This window comes from Rhinopithecus roxellana, chromosome 6 (assembly GCF_007565055.1).
Source record: "Rhinopithecus roxellana isolate Shanxi Qingling chromosome 6, ASM756505v1, whole genome shotgun sequence".
Taxonomy (NCBI): domain Eukaryota; kingdom Metazoa; phylum Chordata; class Mammalia; order Primates; family Cercopithecidae; genus Rhinopithecus; species Rhinopithecus roxellana.
The window spans coordinates 97,650,138-97,675,147 of record NC_044554.1 but is presented as its reverse complement, the minus strand read 5'-3'; the positions used below and the strand labels follow the sequence as shown (position 1 = coordinate 97,675,147).

Below are 25,010 nucleotides of genomic sequence, written 5' to 3'. Positions count from 1 at the left end.
CTCACTCAGGGCACAGTGCCTACAGTAGCTAAAATGCATAGGGTTAGATTATTTTAAGACCAAATCACACTCACCTACACAACCACAAACTACAACTTCAAACAACAAAATACCTTTGCTTCCTCTACCATTTTCTTCTCTTCATCCACTTCCTCAGTTTTTGCTGAATCTTCGCTTTGGAGTTTTCTTCTCTTTTGCTTGGGAGCCATGAAGCCTTGGAGAAATTTCTTTATGACACTGGCCTGAAGGGCAATCACACACTCGCCAAAATCCTTCAATTTCTCTAATGAAATGACCTATAGGAAAGGATTTTAAAACCAGACTGAGAGAAGGCCAAGAGGAAGATGAAAGGAATCCATCCTCAAATTCAAATAAATCTAGACTCAAATGCCACATAACATTCATTTAACAAAATCAAGAGCCACATATCATTAATTTAACTGTGCTCCTCAGTTCACTGCATGGCTTATGCATTTAAAAGTAGCTGACTGGCTGGGCGCGGTGGCTCACATCTGTAATCCCAGCATTTTGGGGGGCCAAGGCGGGCGGATCACCTGAGGTCAGGAGTTCGAGACCACTTTGGCCAACATGGCAAAACCCCATCTCTATTAAAAATAGAAAAATTAGCCAGGCGTGGTGGCATGTGCCTGTAATCCCAGCTACTCGGGAAGCTGAGACAGGAGAATCACTTGAACCCTGGAAGCGGAGGTTGCAGTGAGCCAAGATCGTGCCACTGTACTCCAGCCTGCGTGACACAGCGAGATTCTGTCTCAGAAAAAAAAAAAAAAGTACTTAACTACTTCCCTTTTCCCAGCTAAGGGATCCACCAAATGCTAGAAGCTCCCCCATGTAAAGGAGTTACATAGTTGATTCATTCAATAATGACTGAGTGTCTACTATGTGTAAACTATAATCTTAAGGCAAAGACTCACTAAGAAAGTAAAATAAAAATTTACTGACTTTCCAACTTAATGATTTTTTTAAAATTTTTTTTTCATATTTGTAACTTGTTTCCAGCATGTAACTAACTACATGCAAGGTAGTATGTTTTACAAACTTGATCTCCTTTTTTTTCTTTTTAAAGAGATAGGTCTCACTGGGTCACCAAGGCAGAAGTGCAGCAATCACAACTCAGTGCAGCCTTGAACTCCTGGGCTCAGGTGATCCTCTTGCCTCAGCCTCCCCATTAGCTGGGATCCTAGGTACATGGCATCACACCTGGCTAATTTTTCAAAATTCTTGCACAGGCTGGCCTCAAACTCCTGGCCTCAAGCGATCCTCCTGCTTCACTGATCTCTTTTTAAGCCTCACATCTACCCGACAGATGCGGAAACAGAAGTTTAGCCACTTCATCAAAATCATGTGCCCAACCAGGTGTAGTGGTGGCATATGCCTGTAGTCCCAGCTACTAGGGAGACTGAGGCAGAAGGAGTTTGAGGCTGCTGTCAGCTATGATCTGTGAATAGTCCACTGCACTTCAGACTGGGCAAGAATAACAAGTCCCATCTCTTTTTTTGAGACAAGAGTTTTGCTCTTGTCATTCAGGCTGGAGTGCAATGTCACAATCTTGGCTTACTGCAACCTCCACCTCTCGGGTTCAAGCAATTCTTCTGCCTTAGCCTCCCGAGTAGCTGGGATTACAGGCATGTGCCACCACACCCAGCTAATTTTTGTATTTTTAGTAGAGACGAGGTTTCTCTATGCTGGTCACGCTGGTCTCGAACTCCCAACCTCAGGTGATCTGCCTACCTCGGCCTCCCAAAGTGCTGGGATTACACGTGTGAGTCACCACGTCCGGATAAACAAGACCTATCTCTTAAAAGATCAATTAATTTAAAAATAAAAAGAAAAGAAATAAAAAATGTCCTTAAACACTATCTTATCACACAAGACATGCCAATTAGAAGATAACATTTTAATAGTCACAAACAAAGAAAAATGATAACCCAACGTCAGCAAGATATAGGCCTGAATTTGGCACAAAGTAGGCAATTAATGAACATTTGCTACACAAAAAAGTAAACATGTAACATCTGAAACCTGCAAGATCCTTTGGGTTCAATAATTCTTTTTAAAAAAATCATTAAGAACCATAAAGATGTTTCAATCCTTTTTCCCAGGAAATGTACCAAGAATTCATCACAAGATTAATTAAAAAGAAAAAATGTGCATATGTAAGATACACATATTATCTGCTTATTCTAATAGCAAAGAAAAAAACAACAACAAAAAAACAGGCTAGAAGAGTTGAAAAGTACTTATAAATTAGGAAAAATGGCACGGGGGGATGCAAATGAACCTGTTCATAAAAATCACAAAACCATAACAGCACACACATTGGCTGGGTGAGGTGGCTCACACCTATAATCCTAACACTCTGAGAGACTGAGATAGGTGGATCTCATGAAGCCAGGAGTCTGAGATCAGCCAGGGCAACATAGTGAGATTCTGTTTCTACAAAATTTTCCATTTGTGTGTGTGTGTGAAACAGGGTCTCGCTATGTTGCCCAGGCTGGTCTTGAACTCCTGAGCTCAAGCAATCCTCCTGCCTTGGCCTCCCAAAGTGGCAGGATTATGGGCGTGAGCCACCATGCCCGGTCTGTATAAAAAAATTCTAAAAATCAGCCAGGCAGGGTTGCTTGTTTGTGCCTATAGGCCCAACTACTTGGAAACCTGACATGGTAGAATCACTTAAGCAAAGGAATTTGAGGTTGCAGTGAGCAATGACTGTGCCACCAAACCAGCCTGGGTAACAGAGGGGGACTTCATCTCTTTAAAAAGAAAAAAAAGACAAAACATGTCGTAGTGCATGAGGAATTTGAAAAGACCCACAAATATTAGTATGCCTAGAAGTATGTGGACTTATTGATTTAAAATCAGTAAAAAAAAATGGTTTACAATAGTAATTGCTGCATAGTCTTCACCAATCTTCGACACCTAAACCTACCTGCTATGGTGTATGGGATCTTTTGAGAAGTTTCACCCATCCCACTGAAGGGTCCCTCTGAGCACTAAAGGACAGGACTGTGATGACAGCCCACTGGACAACAGGAGTCATGCCCAACATAAATAGAAATCTGAGCTGACTAAGTGTGAAGAATGGGCAAGTGCAGGATACACAAGCATGTTTTACACCTGAAAGCAGAGGCATCGCAAGGGAAAGATGTGAAATGATGCTGTATGACTAGAGCCTCTACAACCAGTTTTCATCCACCTTAGTAGCGAAGCTCTTTTCATACCAATGTTGTAAGCCAATTATTAAGCTTTTCTGGATACCAGCAAAAGATAACAAGGAAAAAACACATGTACATAAAGTATTTTTGGTTCCATACATGTCTTCCAAGACAAATCCAAACATCTGATTTCCAGGAAGGTCATGCTGGGAAGTCAAGAACAGCATCAGGGAACAACTTCAGATTGAGTTTCCATGAGTAATGCAAGGGGGATTTTCTTATATTCTTACCCGGGCTTCAAATTCTGATGTTTCTTCCACATATCCAAGTCCTCCTTTCTGTAACCTTGTTGCAACTTCAATGAGATCACTACGAAGAAAGTTTAAAAGCTCCTGGTTGCCATCACAGGATTTTAGACCCAAATTTGGTTTCCGAGCTAGATGAATAGAATGAATAATGTCCTGGTACCTAGAAGATTTGGGACAAGAGAAAGGGGAAAGAAAGAAACTTTTTGAAGATGTTCTTTAAATTTCAGTTACTTAACATTTTATTTCTAGAAAACTTACTTAGATCTCTTTCACCTCTCCCTGGTGTTTTTTTGTTTTTGCTTTTTCCTGAGACAGGATCTTGTTCTGTCACACAGGCTGGAGTGCAAAGGTGCCATCACAGCTCACTGCACCTTCAAACTTTCGGCACTCATGCAGTCCTCCGACCTCAGCCTACAGCTGGGACTACAAGGCATGTGCCTCCACACCTGGCTAATTTTTTATTTTTTGTAGGGATGGGGTCTTGCTTGCTATGCTGCGCAGACTGGTCTCAAACTCCTGATTTCAAGTGATCCTCTCTCCCTTAGGCCTCCAAAACTGCTGGGATTACAGGTGTGCACCACCACACCCAGCCACTTCTAAGCTTTTAATGGTAGCAACCAATCTTCATATTTAGTGAACAAAACAGGTCCTTTCAATTCAACACACGCAGCATCAAATGTGCTGCCCAAAGAGAAGGAACATCATAGAACTATATTCCTTTGTGGCTCTGTGTACTGACATTTTCCTTTGTTCCTTTTTTTTTTTTTTTTTTTTTTTTTTTTTTTTTTTTTTGAGATGGAGTGTCGCTGTCGCCCAGGCTGGAGTGCAGTAGCGTGATCTTGGCTCACTGCAACCTCCATATCCCGTGTTCAAGCGATTCTCCTGCCTCAGTCTCCCTAGTAGCTGGGACTACTAGACGCCCGTCACCACGCCTGGCTAGTTTTTGTATTTTTAGTAGAGGTGGGGTTTTGCCATGTTGGCCAGGCTGGTCTCGAACTCCTGACCTTGTAGATCCACCTGCCTCCGCCTCCCAAAGTGCTGGGATTACAGGTGTGAGCCACTGTGCCTGGCCCTCCTTTGTCTTTCTTTTTTTTTTTTTTGAGACAGAGTCTCGCTCTGTCGCCCAGGCTGGAGTGCAGTGGCCGGATCTCAGCTCACTGCAAGCTCCGCCTCCTGGGTTCACATCATTCTCCTGCCTCAGCCTCCCGAGTAGCTGGGACTACAGGTGCCCGCCACCTCGCCCGGCTAGTTTTTTGTATTTTTTAGTAGAGACGGAGTTTCACCGTGTTAGCCAGGATGGTCTCAATCTCCTGACCTCGTGATCCGCCCGTCTCGGCCTCCCAAAGTGCTGGGATTACAGGCTTGAGCCACCGCGCCCGGCCTCCTTTGTCTTTCTTAATTTGCCTAGACACATCTGTATTCAGACAACACAATTCTGAATGCAATTTTAATTAATTTACACATTAAGCAGTGGACTAACATCAATATAATGTACCTATTTTCCTTCGCAAAAGTCTGGCAACGGTGTAGAATATGTACTGAATCACATTTTCCTTCCCTCTTCCATCAAACCTAAACTCAACCATGAAATCGAGCAGAGTCAGAAATAAGAGGTGGCATTAAGCCAAAATCTTGTCCTGGCTTTGACAGAAATGTCTACGACAAATATGGCAGTCGCAAATTTAGATGGAGTTGAAGCTACTTTGTAGACAGAACAGGGTTTTTGGTTCTTTTAAATTCATATGGCATGAAATTCACCAACGTGAAGCATGTGCTTCAGTGGTTTTTGTTGTAGAACCATCACAACTATGTAATTCCAAAACATTTTCATCAGCCCAAGCAGGAATCTCTTATCTGTTAGCAATCATCACTCCCACTCTCCCCTTCCCCTATCCTGTGGCAACCACTAATCCACTTTCTGTTTGAAATAGATTTGCCTATTCTAAATGTTTCATTTGAATGAAATCATACACCACATGGCCTTTGATGTCTGACTTATTTCACTTAGCATGTTTTCTAGGTTCATCCATGTTGTAGCACAGAACAGTACTTCATTTCTTTTTGTGGCTAAATAATATTTCATTATTTGAATATTCTAAATTTTGGGGTTTTTTTGTTTCACTTTGTTTGAGACAGCGTCTCGCTCTGTCACCCAGGCCAAGCCAGAGTACAAGGGGATGATCTTGGCTCAGTGCAACCTCCGCCTCCTGGGTTCAAGTGACCAACTCAGCTTGGCCTCCCAAGTAGCTATGACTACTTCACACACAAACCACCACACCCAGCTAATTTTTGTATTTTTTGTAGAAACGGAGTTTGTCTATGTTGCCCAGGCTGGTCTCAAAACTCCTGGAAGCCAAGACATTGGCCTACCTTCACCTCTCAAAATGCCGGGATTACAGGTGTGGGCCACCGCACAAGGCCTGGATATATACCAAATTTTATTTATCCATTCCATCAATTGATAGTCATTGCCATTGTTTCCACCTTTTGGCTCTTCTGAATATTGACAGAACACTTCTGGACACCCACCCATCTGGGCCTGCATCTGCAAAGCTGTCTAACAACCACAAGGCTCACAGCTTGGTGTTGGCACATGTTCTTTAGTGCATAATCCTGCTACTCTACATATAGACAGCCAAAGGCATATTTTTCCAATAAGCATAATGTGCCAAGAAAATATCAGGCAATACGAACACAAAACGGTTACACATTTAAAATATTTTACTTTAATAACTTTAATGGATAATAATAAAAAAACCCTCAGATATTTATATCCAATGCTAAAGAGAAGTAAGATATGACAAGTAAGATGAAAACCTCTTACCTCTTCTCTAGTCTCTCTTTAAGTTGACTTTCCCTTATTCCCTGAGGGTGAAGACAGTTTAACAACTCATCCAGCTCCTTTTGACTATCACATAAAAACCTGTAGGGGCAAAACAGACCTGATAACTCTGAAAAAAAAAAAAAAAAAAATTCAAAATCAAACACTAAGCAAGGGATCTAGAGTTGGTAGTGGGACTTGGGAGAATAGAATTCCAAACGTGTTCACAGTCTACTATCTAGAAGTAGAATTAAGTAATTTACTATTTTCATGATGCCTAATGTTAACTCTGTACTAGGACACCAAAGCCAATATGGTTCCTATTAAAATATTAAATGAAATTTTATAAAGTTAATTGGCATACTTGTCCCTTTCCCTCCAGAGAGTAAACCTATACCCAAAATTCAAAAATGAAACGTCATTAAACCAGATGATCACAGTTAAAGTCATAGAATGGATCCTCTAAAATCCAGCTCACTGCCTAAAAGCAGAATTGCACACAAAGGAAACTAACAGCTATGCACACAATTTGTTTATTAATAAAGTTTAAGGAAAATCTTAAATACTTCTATTCCCAACCAAATTTAGCTACATTTTTACTGCTATATAAGATATATCACATAATACACAAAGTTATATTACAAGGGGGGAAAATCAAAATTCCAATCCTTAAAAAACAAGTATCTTCTTAACGAAAATCAGGTCTGCTAATGCAAGAAGTTTTGATATCCAAAATATCAAAGTCACACAAAGTATCCTGAGCATTATTAACTCACTGGCATCACTATACTAAATACTTTCTTCCTTAATAATTAAAAGGAAAAAGAAAGAGCAACCAGATGAATGCTCACATTACCATAGGTTCTGTCCTTGTTTAGGTGTGGTTGTCTCTACAGCAACTTCTGTTGCTGGTCCATGTTGTGTGTTCATGTTTGCATTTTTACCTAAGTTTGCTTTCTTACCTAAGAAAAATTGAGATATTAGGTTGACTATAGTAAATATCCAATTGCTAGTTTCAAACCTAAGCAGCACCCAGTGCCAAACTCAACAATTTGTAACAACACAGATGCTTCCTGTGAAATATCAAATATATCTTCATGTATAATAGATGCTACTTTCTCTTACATATCTTAAACACAGCATGTTATCTCAGATATTTGCTCTCTGAAGTGGAATCGCTGCACAGTTCCAAAGTTTAAGAGTACTGCAACTTAGAATGAAGAAGAATGACTAAATATCTTTATATCAAAGCAAAATAAAGAACTTACTCCTTTTACATGATGTTAAGAGCAAAGGCATCTGTAGTGAAGCAGAGGCAATGAGAATACATAAATACCATAGACTTATCCTTGGAGGTTTCAAATGGCAAATAATACAACTAACTTTTTTGTAAATCAGTTCCTATATACTGATACATGACTTGAACATAGATATATTTTGAGCCAATTTATTTATCAAAGCCTATCTTAGCTCATCACAATATTTGTTATTTGTTTTTTGAGACAGAGTCTTGCTCTGTCGCCCAGGCTGGAGTGCAGTGGTGTGATCTTGGCTCACTGAAACCTTCGGCTCACTGAAACCTCTGCCTCCCGGGTTCAGGTGATTTTCCCTGCCTCAGACTGCCAAAAGGCTGGGATTGTAGGCACACGCCACCATGCCTGGCTAATTTTTGCATTTTTAGTAGAGATGGGGTTTGACCATGTTGGCCAGGTTGGTCTCGAACTCCTGACCTCAGGTGATCTGCCCACCTTGGCCTCCCAAGTGCTGGGATTACAGGTGTGAGCCACCACTCCTGGCCAGTCATCACAAAACTTAGCTTACAATAAGCCTTACCTTACAATAAGCCTTACCGCATACTATGACTGTTTCTCTTCTCTTTCCCGTTCTCCCCGCTTTAACCTGAAACATCTCTGCAACACTACTTACACATAACCTTGTTTAGTTTTTTCAGTTGCGTTTTTTTTTTTTTTTTGGAGACAGAATGTTGCTCTGTCACCCAGGCTGGAGTGCAGTGGTGCAATCTTGGCTCACTGCAACCCCCGCCTCCTGGGCTTAAAACAATTCTCTTGCCTCAGCCTGCCAAGTAGCTGGGATTACAGGCACCTGCCACCGCACTCAGGTGATTTTTGTATTTTTTGTAGAGATGGGGTTTTGCCATGTTGGCCAGGCTGGTCTTCAACTTCTGAGCTCAAGTGATCCACCTGCCTCAGCCTCCCAAAGTGCTGGATTACAGGCATGAGCCACTGCATCCAGCCTCAGCTGGGTAATTTTAAATAGAAACTGCCATTCTAGAACTGGAAAACGTGAAACAACATCCACTAGGATGCTCTAGAAGTGAAGGGTCTGGGTCCCCAACCTTGTCTCGGGTACACATTATAAAGTAACACTCCCTCATCCCACTGGAATCTCTTCCAAATCTAAACATCCAGGCTCCACAGTTACTGCTCTCAAACCTAACTGCCCTCACCTGAGTGTTTATGAAGTCTACCAAAACTAGATTGTTCTAACAAGTGACATATCTATGCTCAATATAATTCAACATGCAAACACCTTAAATTTGAAGTTTTATTTGAAGGAATGTTTATTTTTGTAAATTAGTAGTATTCTTACTTAACAATTTTTTGAGTTTCAAGTTTGAGTTAGGAATTTCTCTAACATGAAAAGTTACTTTAAAAAAATAAAGATTTATCAAAGAAGCGCAAGAATCTAGTACTCAGGAAGCAACTCTTTTTTTTGTCTTTATCTCCCACATGACACCAACACATAAGCAATTTTCATTAGGTTACAGACAGGAGAGCTGAAGGAAGCTTATGGATCATTTAACCTAGTGATTCTCGACAGGGAGCACTGCTGCCTGCCATAGGCATCTGGCAGGATCTAAAGTCATACTTAGTTTCCACTGCTACCACCCAGTGGGTAGAGGGAAGCTCCTGAATGCACAGGACAGCTCCCAGTACAAAAAACTATCTTCCTCATCAGTGTCATGGTGGGAGAAAAAAAAAAAAAAGATTCATCTAGCCCAAAATGTCAGTAACACTGGGGTTGAGAAAACTTGAGCTAACCTAAGAATCTTATATTTTTAATTAAAATTTAATTTCTTTCTTGAAATATACTCAATACATATACTTTAAGAAAGAAGATGAATATATATTCAGAAAACCGTTCACTGTGTATTTCTTTTACAAACTGAACACATATACCCAGCACCCAGATCAAGAGAAAGAATATTACCAGTGTCCCTACATGATCCCTTCTCAGTCACTCATTTTTCGTTAGGTATTTGCCATGTTTCTCCTCACAAGAATTTTAAGGACCTTATCTGTCTTGCTTGCAGCTATACCCCTAGCATTTAGGACCTTATCTGTCTTCTTTGCTGCTGTACCCCTAACATATGAAAAACTGCTTCACAAATAGATTCAGCATAAACACTGAATAAATTAATTTTAAAAGTAGAAGAAGGTCGGGTGCAATGGCTCACACTTGTAATCCCAGCACTTTGGGAGGCCGAGGTGGGTGAATCACCTGAGGTCAGGAGTTTGAGACCAGGTTGGCCAACATGGCGAAACCCTGTCTTTACTAAAAATACAAAAATTAACCAGGTGTGGTGGCAGACACCTGTAGTCCCAACTACCTAGGAGGCTGAGGTAGGAGAACTGTTTGAACCCAGGAGGCTGAGGTTGCAGTGAGCCGAGATTGCACCACTGCACTCCAGCTTGGGTGGCAAGAGTGAAACTTCGTCTCAAAAAAAAAAAAAAAAGTAGAAGAGGACATGTAACACTGCCCTTCTTAGCCCCCATACCTCAATTTCAGCCCTTGAGGCACCTACAAAGGCTTCCAGGGGACAAAGTTTGAAAACTGCTCCTGTAAAATCTAATACCCAAATATCCTAATATTCAAGCTCTTCATCTTCTCACACTATGCTTAGAACAAAGGTAGTAATCAAATGTGGGTTTCTTTCCTTCTCTCTACACATTTCACATCTACCCATATCACTCAAATTGATCTAAGACCACAATAAAGAAATTCTGCAAATGGAAAAGGTGACAGAGGAAAGGTAGTCCTTAATGTTGAGCTTACTAGAGCAGGGTGAACTCACTCTTAGATATACAGATATACTCACTGCGGGGACAGTAATCCTCATCAGCAGAGACTGTGTGGTCTTTGCAGTGATGGTTGAATCGGTAGTCAATGCTATCATGTACCCAGCCTTTTTCAATGAATAATCCTGGAACTTCATCTGAGAAGAGCCAGTATCTACAAATCACAACCAGTATTAAGACAATGAATAGATCAGGATTGCAGGATGATTTTACTGTTGGAGAAGATAATTACAGAGTATCACTGAGCATTCAAAACCACAGTTTACGGAATTCTTCCCCTTCAGAACTCTACACAGATAAAAATTGCAAGGTAAATCAAAGTATATGAGAAATGTTGAAACTGGAGACTAGTTTAGTGTAATTTTTGTAACTTTTTTTTTTTTTTTTTTTTTTTGAGACAGTCTCGCTGTCGCCCAGGCAGGAGTGCAGTGGCCGGATCTCAGCTCACTGCAAGCTCCGCCTCCCGGGTTTATGCCATTCTCCTGCCTCAGCCTCCCGAGTAGCTGGGACTACAGGCGCCCCCCTGCCTCACGCGGCTAGTTTTTTATATTTTTTAGTAGAGACAGGGTTTCACCAGGTTAGCCAGGATGGTCTCAATGTCCTGACCTCGTGATCCGCCCGCCTCAGCCTCCCAAAGTGCTGGGATTTGTACAGGTTTGAGCCACCTTGCCCGGCCACTTCTTTCTTTTTTTAATGGAAATAGGGTCTCGCTATGTTGGCCAGGCTGGTCTTGAACTACTGGCCTCAAGCAACCCTCTTGCCTTAGCGTCCCAAAGTGTTAAGATTACAGGTGTGAGCCACCACACGCAGCCCCAATTTGTGTAACTACTAATATTTCTCCTTCTTTAGGTTTTACAAAATGTATGCATTTAAAACCTATTATCATTTTAAAAGACTTGTATTTGGATTACATTTCACCTATCACCATCATGTAAGCTTCCTACTTGTGGTATCTTCAAGGGCATGAATATGTCTTACTTAACTTGCAACTCTAGCATTTGGCAGTTAATATTCAATAATCGTCAACAATTCTGCTTCCAAACAGAAATGGAAAACTGAAGAGAGAAGCTTGCCTATTCTTGTACTTTAGGAAATTTTCATAACTAACAGCAATGTAAATAGTCCTAAAGAAAACAAAAATTCGGTTGAGGAACTAACCTATTATGGTTTCGATCTGTGCCAATAGGAGTCCTGCGCATGACTAGTTTGGCCTTGGCAATCCCTTCCTGGAAAGCTTTCTCAGCAGCTGCTTTGTGCTTCCGTATTCGTTCTTCTTCAGCTTGGCGTTCCAGTTTTACTGTTAAAAAGACTCAATCAGATATTTTCCTAGTAAATCCCACTCTTACAAATTAAATAAAATATGGAGTAAGAAGTATCTAGTGTACAGCAGTTGTTTATAAAATCTTAGTTTGCTTTCCCTAATTCTAATGTTGTAAGAAATGACATGTGAGGCAGCAACATCTAGTCCTCCTACACTCCTTGAATTTTGGTGACATCTCATCCCTCAACTCAAAGCAAAATCTTTTAGCTCCAAAATATCACTTCTTTTTGTTTTAGTTTTGAGGCAGAGTGTTGCTCTGTCACCCAGGCTGGAGTGCAGTGGCGCGATCTCGGCTCACCGCAACCTCTGCCTCCCAGGTTCAAGCAATTCTCCTGCCTCAGCCTCCCAAATGTAGCTAGACTACAGGCACACACCACCACGTCCAGCTAATTCTGGCATTTTTAGTAGAGACGAGGTTTCCCCATGTTGTCCAGGCTCGTCTCGAACTCCTGACCTCAAATGATTCACCCGTCTCAGCCTCCCAAAGTGCTGGGATTACAGGCGTGAACCACTATACCCGGCCAAAATATCACTTCTTAATATATTTTAAACAATCCTGAAGAAACAGTTAACAGTCCATAAATGGGACTAACTGAAACATCTTCTGACAGGTGCACCTACAGGATCCTCAAAAAGATCACAATAAATAAAACCAATAAAGTAACGATTTCAAAATAAAACATACTTCAGTCCTGAGGAATCTGACAGTAATTTGGCTTAACAGCCCTGATGACAAGAAAAAAAAAAAACTGGAAAATGGTAGGGGAGCACTTGTGAATAATAATAATTATTTTACACTGAACACCTATTTTTCTAATTATTTAGCAAGTTACTGTTAATGATAAAAATTTTATTTCTGATTATTCATTAATTAGGTTTGAAATTTCCCTCAACGACAAAAGCAGCCCACTAATTTTCAAAGTTTTTCCATAATTGTCACAAACCCTGACACCATAGGGTACAGAGCAATGCTATATACATTGTCACAATTTTTAAAAATTGTTTATTTTTTTTTAGAGACAGGGTCTTACTATGTTTGCCCACGCTGGTCTCAAACTTCTGGGCTCAAGCAATCTTCCTGCCTCGGCTTCTCAGAGTGCTGGGATTAGAGGTGTGAGCCATTATACTCAGCCCCAGGAATTTTTAACCCTGATTGTCTTATTGACAATAACATTTACAATAAGATGTGGAACTGGAAAATACATCTGTCTAAAGATGTTACTTTAAAAACTTAAGATAAATTTCATTTATTTAAAACATGGAATTTGTTACCTTTGATAAACAGTTTTCTAGCCCAAATGACACTGTATGTTTTTAACAATGTTTATAGGAAAAAATAGTACAAAGGTAAATGATAAAAAAGAGAGAGAGAGAATGAGTGAGTGATGGCCCAATTACAGTGAAGGAAATGTTTAGTCTCCCAAGACTACAAACAAAGAAACATAAACCAACTTAGGACAAGTCACCGAAGCAAGACCCAAGTTCTGACTCAGAGGTTATAGCACTGAACTAATTATCCAAAGACCTGAACTCTAATCCAAATACTGATCTTGGTAAAATATTAATAACCTGTCCTTTGTTTCTATACAAATAACAGAATATCATCTTCTTTTCCTTTCTCTTAAGATAAATATAAAACACAGTGAAGCAGCCCAAAAATGCAAGAAAAAATATTACATTTCCAATAAAACAGAGCTGAACGTTTTAACCTACATTCTGCTTTATCTGGAGTACAGTTACACTTTTTTTTTCTCTTTTTTTGAGACAGAGTTTCTCTCGTGTTGCCCAGGCTGGAGTGCAATGGTGTGATATCGCCTCACCGCAACCTCTGCCTCCCAGGTTCAAGCAATATTCCTGCCTCAGTCTACCGAGTAGCTGGGATTACAGGCATGTGTCACCACACCCAGCTAATTTTGTATTTTAGTGGAGACAAGGTTTCTCTGTGTTGGTCAGGCTGGTCTTGAACTCCCAACCTCAGGTGATCCGCCCACCTCAGCCTCCCCAAGTGCTGGGATTACAGGCGTGAGCCACTGTGCCCGGCCGCAGTTATACTTTCTTGATAGGTATTGTTTTGTTTTGAGATGGAGTCTTGCCCTGTCACCCAGCCTGGAGTGCAATGGCACGATCTCGGCTCACTGCAACCTCTGACTCCCTGGTTCAAGCGATTATCCTCCCTCAGCTTCCCGAGTAGCTGGAATTACAGGCGTGCACCACCACGCCCAGCTAATTTTTTTTGTTTTGTTTTTGAGACACAGTCTTGCTCTCTCCCCCAGGCTGGAGTGCGGTGGTGCAATCTTGGCTCACTGCAACCTTGGACTCCCTGGTTCAAGCAACTCTCCTGCCTCAGCATCTTGAGTAGCTGGGATTACAGGCATACACCACCACGCCAGGCTAATTTTTGTATTTTCAGTAGAGACAGGGTTTCACCATGTTGGACAGAATGGTCTTCATCTCCTGACCTTGTGATCCACCCGCCTCAGCCTCCCAAAGTGCTGGGATTACAGGTGTGAGCCACCGCGCCCCCAGCTAATTTTTTGTATGTTGGCCAGGCTGGTCTCAAATTCCTGACCTCATGATCCACCCGCCTCGGCCTCCCAAAGTGTAGGATTACAGGCATGAGCCACGGAGCCTGGATCTTCATAGGTCTTTAAAATTGTAAATACAATGGGCAGGGGCAGGTGGCTCACGCCTTTAATCGAAGTTGAGGCAGGCGGTTCACTTGAGGTCGGAGTTTGAGACCAGCTGAGCCAACATGATGAATCCCCATCTCTACTAAAAATACAAAAATTAGCTGGGCATGGTAGCGGACATCTTGTTATCCCAGCTACTCAAGAGGCTAAGGCACGGGAATGGCTTGAACCTGGGAGGCAGAGGTTGCAGAGAGCCAAGATCGCACCACTGCACTCCAGCCTGGGCGACAGAGTAATGCTCTGTATCCAAAAAAATAAATAAAATGGAAAGTACACATTATATATGTGTACTCAGGCATAGTATGCATATATATGTAAAAATATTTCAACGGCCTTAAGTAGTGTAAACTAAAATTTATTCTAAAAGGAATACACATTTTCTAATAAAAGAACTATTCAAGCCGGGTGTGGTGGCTCAGGCCTATAATCCCAGCAGTTTAGGAGGCTGAAGCGGGAAGATCACTTGAGGTTAGGGATTCAATACTAACCTCCACAAATAATAAAAAGATTGGCCAAGCGTGACATATGCCTGTAGTCCCAGCTGCTCAGGAGGCTGAAGTGGGAGGATCACTTGAGCCCAAGAGGTCAAGGCTGCAGGGAGCTGAGATCACACTGCTGCACTCCAGCCTGGGTGATAGAATGAGATCTTGTCTCAAAATAAAATAAGAAAGAAAATGTTGAAAAAGAACAAGCTGGAAGATCAACACTTCCCTATTCCGAAACTTACTACAAAGCAATCAGCACAGTGTGGCTTTAACATAGAGACAGACATACAGATCACTGAAATAGAATTCAGAGTCCAGAAATAAGCTAACGTATCCTAGAGTCGTATGATTTTTGACAAGTCTGTTAAGGCCATTCAACGGGGAAAGGTTTACCATTTCAAAAAATGACACTGGGACAACTGGAGAGCCACATGTAAAAAAAAAATAAAGCTGAACTTTTACCTTACACTATAAAAATTAGCTGAAAAGGCCGGGCGCGGTGGCTCAAGCCTGTAATCCTAGCACTTTGGGAGGCCGAGACGGGCGGATCACGAGGTCAGGAGATTGAGACCATCCTGGCTAACATGGTGAAACCCCGTCTCTACTAAAAAATACAAAAAAAACTAGCCGGGCGAGGTGGCGGGCGCCTGTAGTCCCAGCTACTCGGGAGGCTGAGGCAGGAGAATGGCATAAACCTGGGAGGCGGGAGCTTGCAGTGAGCTGAGATTCGGCCACTGCACTCCAGCCCGGGGAACAGAGTGAGACTCCGTCTCAAAAAAAAAAAAAAAAAAAAAATTAGCTGAAAATAAAAGACCTAAATTTCAGATGTAAAACTACAAGATATTTGGAAGAAAACAAGAGTAAATTTTCATGACCCCGGGTTTGGCAACAGATCCTTAAATCTAACATCAAATCTACGAGTAACAAAAGAATAAATAGATAAAATGAACCTCATCAAATTTAAAAAACTTTTGTGCTTCAAATGATACTACTAAGAAAGTTAAAGGACAGGACAGGTGCAGCAGCTCACAGCTATAATCCCAGCACTATGGGAGGTCCAGGCAGGCAGATTATTTGAGGTCAGGAGTTCGAGACCAGCTTGGTCAACATGGTGAAACCCCATCTCTACTAAAAATACAAAATTAGCCAGGCGTGGTGGCGCACACCTATAATCCCAGCTACTCGGGAGGCTGAGGCAAGAGAATCACTTGAATCCAGGAGGCAGAGGTTGCAGGGAGCCGAGATCACACCACTGCACTCCAGCGTGGGCACAAAAAAAGTGTGAAACTCCATCTCTCAAAAAAAATTAAAAAAAAAAAAAAAAGTGAAAGAACAACACACAAAATAGATGAAAATATTTGTAGACCAGGTATCTGACAGAGAATTGTATCTAGAATATATAAAGAACTCTTACAACTCAATAATAAACAAACAACTCAATTTAATAATGGGCAAATGATCTGAATTACTACTTCTCCAAAGATACACAGGTGGCCAGGAGACACATGAAAAGATGTTCAACATCATTAGCCATCAAAGAAATGCAAATCAAAACCACAATGAGATACCATTTCACACCCACTAGGATGACTACCATCAAAAGTCAGAAAATAACAAGTATTGATGAGGACGGAGAAAAGTCAGAACCTTTAATTCGCTGCTGGCGGGCATGTAAAATTGTGCAGCCACTTTGGAAAACAGTCTGGCAGTTTCTCAAATGGTTAAACATAACCATATGACCCAACAATCTCATTCTAGGTATTAACTCTAAAGAAATCAAAGGACATGACTGCTCAAAAACTCATACACCAATGTTTATGGCAGCATTATTCATAACAGGCAAAAGATGAAAACAATCTAAATGTTTATCAAGTGATGAATGAGAAACAAAACGTGGTATATCCAAATAATGGAATATTATCCAGCCATAAAAGGGAATGAAGTACTAACACATGCTACAACATGGATGAACCTGGAGAACATGTTAAGTGAAAAAAGCCAGCCATAAAAAGGCTGCATATTATATGAGTGCATTTACATGAAATATCCAGAATAGGTATATCCACAGACATAGAGAACAGACTGGTGGTTGCTGGGGGATGGGGACAAGGGGGAAGAGTGAGTGACTTTTGGGTTTTCTTTTAAAAAGGGTTTAGGGCCAGGTGCAGTGCGGTGGCTGGCCTGGCACGGTGGCTGGCCAGGCGCAGTGGCTCACACCTGTAATCCCAGCACTTTGGGAGGCTAAGGCAGGTGGATCAGGACTTCGAAACCAGCCCGGCCAACATGGTGAAACCCCGTCTCTAAACACAAAAACTGACCAGGCATGATGGCGCATGCCTATAATCCCAGCTACTCGGAAGGCTGAGGCAGGAGAATCACTTGAATCCAGGAAGCGGAGGTTGCAGTGAGTCAAGATTGCACCACTGCACTCCAATCTCTCAGAGAAAAAAAAAAAAAAGGTTTTGGAACTAAATAGAGGTAGTCTATTTTGTGACTGGCTTCTTTCACTTAGCATAGTGTTTTCAAGATTCATTCAGCTGTAGCATGTAAAACATTATGCTAAGTGAAAGTCACAAAAGACTACCTATTTATTATACAATTTCATTTACAGAAGACGTCCAGAATAGCAAATCTGTAGAGACAAAGTAGACTGGTGGTTGCTCAGGGCTGGGGAGGATGGGTGAATGGGGTAATGACAATTCATGGGTAGGTTTCTTTCTGAGATGATAAAAATGTTACAAAATTGACTGTGGCAATGGTTGTACATTATCTGTGAATCTACTGAAAACACTAAATCATACACAATAAGTGAACTAATTATACTGTATGTCGATTATTTCTTAATAAAGCTGCTTTTAATAAGTTCAGATTTGATGGTGCCATCAAAGCCCAAAATTTTTAAGTTCTTAAATCTTAAAAGACAGATTACTGTCTGAGTTGGTGACTGTGCTAGGGGCTTCAAATATCCTGTCAACCAATTTTACAACAATCTTATCAACCATATGAGGAAAGTGAGGCACGGGTAAGTAACCTGCCCAAAGGAACATTGTACAGCTAAGTCAGAGCTAGGATCTGAATCCAGGTCAGTCAACTCCCGAGTCCTATGTTGTTTTCACTGTGCTTATGTGTAGAGTTGGTCCTTTATTGAAACCAGAAAAGATGCCAACATCACACTAACTTATTAACTAATCAGAATGCCAGGCTGAACACTCCAGCTAAAATATGAAATTATCAATAGAAGAAAAAATAAAATACGTAACAATAGGTGCTAGGTTATTACATACAGAAATAAGTAAACAGAGACCCTACCATTACCTCAATAATTCCCTTTCTTTTACTATCTTCTACAGAGCTTCCCCTTTTCTCTCAGCATGAAATTTTACCTTTCATTTCTCTTTCCTGGATTTCCCGTTCCTTCTTAGCTTGAATGGCAAGCAACCTTCTGCTCTTCACAGCACTAATCATGTCTTCAGCTTCTGTATCTACTTGGGGCTCAAACTTCACAATTTCTTTTTTCCTATCAGTTTTGCCTAACCCATTCTCCACTTTTCCATTTTCTTTACTTTTGGCTTCCATTTCTTTCCGTTTCTGTTTCTCTGCTCTCTTCTTATCATTTTCTTCCTTCAACACAGCAAGCCGCTCCTTCCACAACTCTGCAGACATCTGCTGCCTGGTCTCCATGTGGTCTTGCACAGAGTATGTCATGAGGATCCGGTGGCACAGTGCTGTCAAGATCTGTAACTTCTCTTCTGACGTCAGCTCAAAGAATTCAGAGGTCTCCAGCTTTTCTAGGAACTCATCTTGTACCTCATTATCCTCAAATGCAGCTGAATCTTTATTGTCATCTGTGTCTGAGCCCTCGCTTTCCTCCTGAACATCACATCTACGCAAGCAGAGCCGCACCAGCTCTGAAACAGAATGCAGAGTCAAGGGGATTTCCGACAGCTTCATTCCCAATTCACCATAGTCTTCTGCTATCTCATCTTGTAGTAGGGTCTGTAAGAGGATGACCAACACCCTATTAAGGTATAAAAAGCCACCCTTATCTGCACTTAAGGCTTCCATAAGGGACACAGCAGTAATAGGATACTGAGCATCTGGTAAAAGTAGCCCAGAATAACAGCTCAAGAATTCCACCACCATGGCCACATCCCCAAACAGCGTGTTGGGCAGCCCTTCAGGGGTATCCACCAATCTGAATGCTGGAAGGTTTTTGCCAGTTAACTCTTGGTCCTCATACCGCTTCTGTTTTTCTAATCTCTCAAGCATTTCTTTCTCTCTTCGTTCTTTGGCTTTTTCCTTCAACTTCTTTTTCAGTTCCTCCCGTTTCTTTTTCAAATATTCTTTCCGTTGCTCTTCAGACATAGAAGCCCACCTCTTTTTGTGCTCTAGAAGTTCATAGCGTTTTTGAACAAGACTTCGCAATTCTTCTGGGAGACGAGCTCTATCTTCACTAGAGAGAAGACGAGCTGTTTTGGAGATAACACAGGACAGGGCGCTCCTCTTGTCCTCCCTGTCTTTATTTTCTTTGTAGTAGGCAATGAGGTGTAGGGCTGCAGGAGGCAGATGTTTATGAGGTTTACTAGAGGACCTAGGTGTACCCCCAGAATTCCGTGGGGTTCGCGTCATCTTCTGCGTACCTTTGGCCATATCCAACAGAGTCATCTGCTTCATTTTGGTTTTAGGAGTCTTCAGTCCCTTTTTGGGAGATTTGGAATTCCCTGTGGATTTCTGTCCATTCAGGATGCCTTTGCTTCTGCCCTTTGCCTTCAAAGGCTTGTCACTGTGCTTTCCTGGTTTCTTGGCAGGTGGGCCTTTTTTAGGAATGTGAAAGTTGGCGTGCAGCTTATTGGGAGACATCATCTTCATCATTTCTTCTAGATGTTCTTCAGGAGATTTGGAATTCTTTGAGTTCTTCACTTTGAGTGGCGAGCCACTCAATGACTTCTTCAAGTGTACATGACACCATAACTTAGGATTTAGTGGTGAACTAAGAGAAGAGTTGTCTGTCTTGGATTTCTTTGAGGGCTTCCTGTCTGGGGATCCAGTATTCTTCCTCTTAGTAGAAGGGTTGAGAGTCATATACTAGAATTTAAGAATAGGAGCAAAATTAATTTTAAAATCTAAAACTAACTTAAGCAACATTTAAGCATCTTAAAGGCCCTCTTCCCCAGCTATTCAGGTAAAGCTATGTATTCATATCTCTTCATAGATACTTTGTCCCTGAAAAAAGCAAAGACATGAACGTTAGCTAAGGTTTTTACCATGTCAACACAAAATTCCCTTGACATCCAGACTTAATACCAGACGTTTTTGCTATGTAACTAGTTCTCTATTTATATATATTAATGGTTCTTAAATATTTAAACAAAATCTGTGAACCCCTCCGCCAGAAATATTAGACAAAAACTATGCGTACAATTTCAGAGAATCCATCCATGGACCCCGGGTTAAGGATATGTGATCTACAAAATGGCAGTATCTGAAAAGTTTAAAATGCACTGTTCTTGAAACAAGAATGAATTTTCATCCTTTCACTGTTGGTTACTATTCAGGGCATTTTACGCTTTTAAGCAGAAATGATACTGCTTAAAGTACTTTTGTCTAAACTCTAAGGCACATTTTCTGATAAAAGCAACAACTAGTGTAAGAACGTGAACACTGCTCACAGATAAAGACACCTCCTGACCTGGGCCTCAAACTCCCTTGTCCTCACTCCACACTATTTTTTTTTTGAGATGGTGTTTCGCTCTTTTTGCCCAGGCTGGAATACAAAGGCGCGTTCTTGGCTCACCACAACCTCCGCCTCCTGGGTTCAAGCAATTCTCCTGCCTCAGTCTCCCGAGTAGCTGGGATTACAGGCATGCGCCACCCTGCCTGGCTAATTTTGTATTTTTAGTAGAGACGGGGTTTCTCCATGTTGGTCAGGCTGGTCTTGAACTCCCGACCTCAGGTGATCCGCCCGCCTCCACCTCCCGAAGTGCTGGGATTACAGGCATGAGACACCGCACTCGGCCACCTCACACTTTTAAGAACACATTCTGGCGGGCGTGGTGGCTCACGCCTGTAATCCTAGCACTTTGGGAGGCCAAGGCAGGCGAATCACTTGAGGTCAGGAGTTGGAGACCAGCCTGGCCAACACGGTGAAATCCTGTCTCTACTAAAAATGCAAAAATTAGCCAGGTGTGGTGGCACATGCCTGTCACCCCAGCTACTCAGGAGGCTGAGGCTCGAGATCACTTGAACTCAGGAGGAGGAGGTTGCAGTGAGCCAGGATCACGTCACTGCACTCCAGCCTGGAGGACAGAGCAAGACCCCCGTCTCTAAAAAAAAAAAGAGAATTCATTCCCATGACTAATTTCACACCATTCTCCTTTGAACATACCCTCTTATCTTCCAAATCCACTCCCTCTAGTCCCGCAACTCTACAGTCCTTCAATCTCACCAGAACCTTAAATCCATTAATTTTATTACATTTTCACCACTCTAACCCCCATGTCTTGCTTTACCCAGATTAAATTTTAGTCAGTCACGATAATTAATCTCACATAAACCTATAGTTCCCTTGTCTCTCTTATTCTATCTACTTGGAAAAACCATAACCCTGATTAGCTCACTCTATTTACTTCTGCCCTGCATATGTTCAGCTTAAACACGGCTAAAATAAAAGATACAATAAAAGTGCGGGGTCTCAGCCAGGCGCGGTGGCTCAAGCCTGTAATCCTAGCACTTTCGGAGGCCGAGACGGGCGGATCACGATGTCAGGAGATTGAGACCATCCTGGCTAACACGGTGAAACCCCGTCTCTACTAAAAAATACAAAAAACTAGCCGGGCAAGGTGGCGGCGCCTGTAGTCCCAGCTACTCGGGAGGCTGAGGCAGGAGAATGGCATAAACCAGGGAGGCGGAGCTTGCAGTGAGCTGAGATCCGGCCACTGCACTCCAGCCTGGGTGACAGAGTGAGACTCCGTCTCAAAAAAAAAAAAAAAAAAAAAAAATCCTAGCACTTTTGGAGGCCAAGGCGGGCGGATCACGAGGTCAGGAGATTGAGACCAACCTGGCTAACACAGTGAAACCCTGTCTCTATTAAAAATACAAAAAAATTAGCCAGGCGTGGTGGCGGGCGCCTGCAGTACCAGCTACCTGGGAGACTGAGGCATGAACCCGGGAGGCGGAGCTTGCAGTGAGCCGAGATCATGCCACTGCACTCCAGCCTGGGTGACAGAACAAGACCCCGCCTCAAAAAAAAAAAAAGAGTGAGTAGTCTCACTGTAAATTCATGGCCAGGCACCTCAAACAGGTCCTCCACATCACCGAGTAAACAGTGTGTTCCTTTAGTCCACTCATGGTCCCACTCTCCTGATACATATCTCGTCTCCTCAAACCTCCCATGCCTCATCTCCATCATACACAATCAGTTAACAGGTTACAGTTTGGTCCCTTTGTCACGATACCACTGCTTCTCTTTTTAAATGTGTATTGAAAAAAAGAAAAACCAAACTCTATGAGTGGAACACTTTAAAAAAGATAATTACGAAGAAAAACGCCTGACAGCTAAAATGCAAACTAATTGAAATAACCAAGTAATCCAAAATACAGCCCATTTCAGAGGAAAACTGCTGCTTTAAGTGATTAGGGAAAAGACTAGAGAAACTCTAGAATATGTAATTATTACCAAAAGCAGCTAAGCACATCAATGGCACTCACAGATATAAACATCCAGTTTTTGAACAGAAGGGACTAACCAGAAAACAGCAACATGTGAAGAAGTAGTCTAAAGACAACGAGTAGGTCAGGCTAGCTTGAGATGAGACTACAGGCAAAAAAAACAGGTAAGAATTACCGAATATAGAATTACAAGCCCCTTAAAAAAGGGTACAGGGAAATGGCTAAGATGCGATAAATCCCAGAGATCACAGAGTAAAACACCTATGCTCCTGTTAGGAGAAAAGCAAATAGGTTTAGTAAAATTAAATAAGCTGTACTATAAAGCCATTTAAGTTTCTTTTTTTTTTTTTTTTGACAGTCTCATTCTGTCTCTCAGTCTTCAGTGCAGTAGCGCAATCCTGGCTCATTGCAACCTCCACCTCCCAGGCTCAAGCGATTCTCCTGCCTCAGCCCCCCGAGTAGGTGGGATTATAAGTGTGCACCACCAAACCCGGCTAATTTTGGTATTTTTACTAGAAACAGGTTTCACCATGTTGGCCAGCTTGGTCTCGAACTCCTGACCTCAGGTGATCTGCCACCTCCGCCCCCTAAAGTGTTGGGATTATAGGCGTGAGCCACCCAGCCAGGCCCCAATGTTTAAGACTTAAACATTGAAGATATAATCAGAGAAACGAGCCCACAGAACCATGGCTACACACAGAGGAAAAAAACATGGCCTGCACTGAGTAGGATATACTTAACAAATCCCTCTTTTGGCTAAGTTATCTAACTTTAAAGGCCCATTGGCCTTTGAAGAGTTCCAGGCAACTGCAGGTTATTGTTCCTCCGCCCGACTTTTTGTTGCCTGATTAAAACTGGAATGTGTTGTTCCCCAATCCCCAAAAATCATCCTTAGAATGGGCTGACAAAGAGGCTTTATAGCTTTACAACATATAAACCCTATCCATGACTCCTGGATTACTTTCCCTAGATGCAGAATTTCCTCATTCTAGTTTCCCAGAACTACATTTCACAAAATGCTAGGAAGAATAAGCCAAGATAACTTATTTAAGACTCCAATCTCCTCATGGACAGTAATACTATCAGTACTCCAAAGAGAATATGGCAGAGGCCATCGAAATTGCAGAGCAAGACCCATTACTACCCTGACAGGAAATAAGAACAAATGTGTGCCGCCAAAAAGTTAACCTTCTTCAGTCAGCCTTGGAAAATCTTCAGAGTATACACATACAGATGGACATCTTTTCTAATGCTCAGAACAACAGATCATATATTTAAAGTTATCCTAAAATGAAATTTATTGCTAAAAAGACTAAGTTTCATTTTTAGCATTTTAAATAGGTATGTTTTAATAGGGCCTGTTACAATAACTGGGACACTTCTTTATTTACTGATTATAGTTCTATTTTAAAAGAAAAATCACTCACATTTTTCATAAGGTTCTTTAAACTTCTTCCACTTAGAAGCATAGTAGTATGAAGAAGTGACACAAGAAAAAGGTGGGATGGCTTAGCCATGAGAGTCTAGCAATCCATTTTTATTCATAAGGTGTGTTTTTGTGGCAAGCCACATCATGTTTTTTTTTTTTTTTCTTAAAAATGAAAGAAATGAACTCACCCAACCCCCTCCCAATAGGCCGGCTCCCCACGTGATCAGTCCTTCAGTAACTGGATCATCTCAGCATGGGGCATGCTGGGCAGTCACAGCCAAATGGGAGCCGGCTTGGCTGGACTCAAGGGGATCTGAAAAAGTATAAAACCACTTATGTGCCAACGGTGCTCCCTATCCCCAACTCAGCACAGTTATTCTACCAGACGAGCGGATGGGGAAGGAGAAGAAACGACACCTGGATTACTACTAGTATAATTTTTGGCAGAGTCCCTTCCTAATTGCTAAACAGAAATAAATATTTATGACTATCTCAGCAGCATGGAAGGTTGAAAGGAAAAGAGCATCCACAATTTTACATTTGTTCCTGTCACTTGAAACTCACCACAACCACAAATATCTGTCTGCAACTCCTGTTTCTTGATAAAAAAATACGATAAAAATGAAAGAAATTACTTGTAGCAGCTCATTCAGACGCTGCATACAATTTAATAATAAGCAATATAATCTAGGCAGCAAAACCCTAAATTAGCAAACCTTGGCAATCTATATTCTGATTCTTTTTTTTTTTTTTTGAGACGGAGTCTCACTCTGTCGCCCGGGCTGGAGTGCAGTGGCCGGATCTCAGCTCACCGCAAGCTCCGCCTCCCGGATTCACGCCATTCTCCTGCCTCAGCCTCCCGAGTAGCTGGGACTACAGGCGCCCGTCACCTTGCCCGGCTAGTTTTTTGTATTTTTTAGTAGAGACGGGGTTTCACCGTGTTAGCCAGGATGGTCTCGATCTCCTGACCTTGTGATCCGCCCGTCTCGGCCTCCCAAAGTGCTGGGATTACAGG

The 25,010-nt window shown here is 41.8% G+C and overlaps 1 protein-coding gene across 2 annotated transcripts in view; it reads right to left on the bottom strand.

Annotated features, from left to right (window-relative positions):
- The window catches only part of BAZ1B (bromodomain adjacent to zinc finger domain 1B), an 86,521-nt gene that overhangs the window by 19,496 nt on the left and 42,015 nt on the right, over nucleotides 1-25,010 (bottom strand). For both annotated transcript variants that reach the window (XM_010387455.2, XM_010387456.2), the window contains exons 7-13: nucleotides 18,282-19,983; nucleotides 11,561-11,699; nucleotides 10,423-10,556; nucleotides 7,159-7,264; nucleotides 6,306-6,404; nucleotides 3,464-3,641; nucleotides 114-296 (exon numbers count right to left, since the gene is read on the bottom strand). In XM_010387455.2, the coding sequence (XP_010385757.1) occupies nucleotides 114-296; nucleotides 3,464-3,641; nucleotides 6,306-6,404; nucleotides 7,159-7,264; nucleotides 10,423-10,556; nucleotides 11,561-11,699; nucleotides 18,282-19,983 (2,541 nt within the window). The remainder of the gene's footprint in view (nucleotides 1-113; nucleotides 297-3,463; nucleotides 3,642-6,305; nucleotides 6,405-7,158; nucleotides 7,265-10,422; nucleotides 10,557-11,560; nucleotides 11,700-18,281; nucleotides 19,984-25,010) is intronic.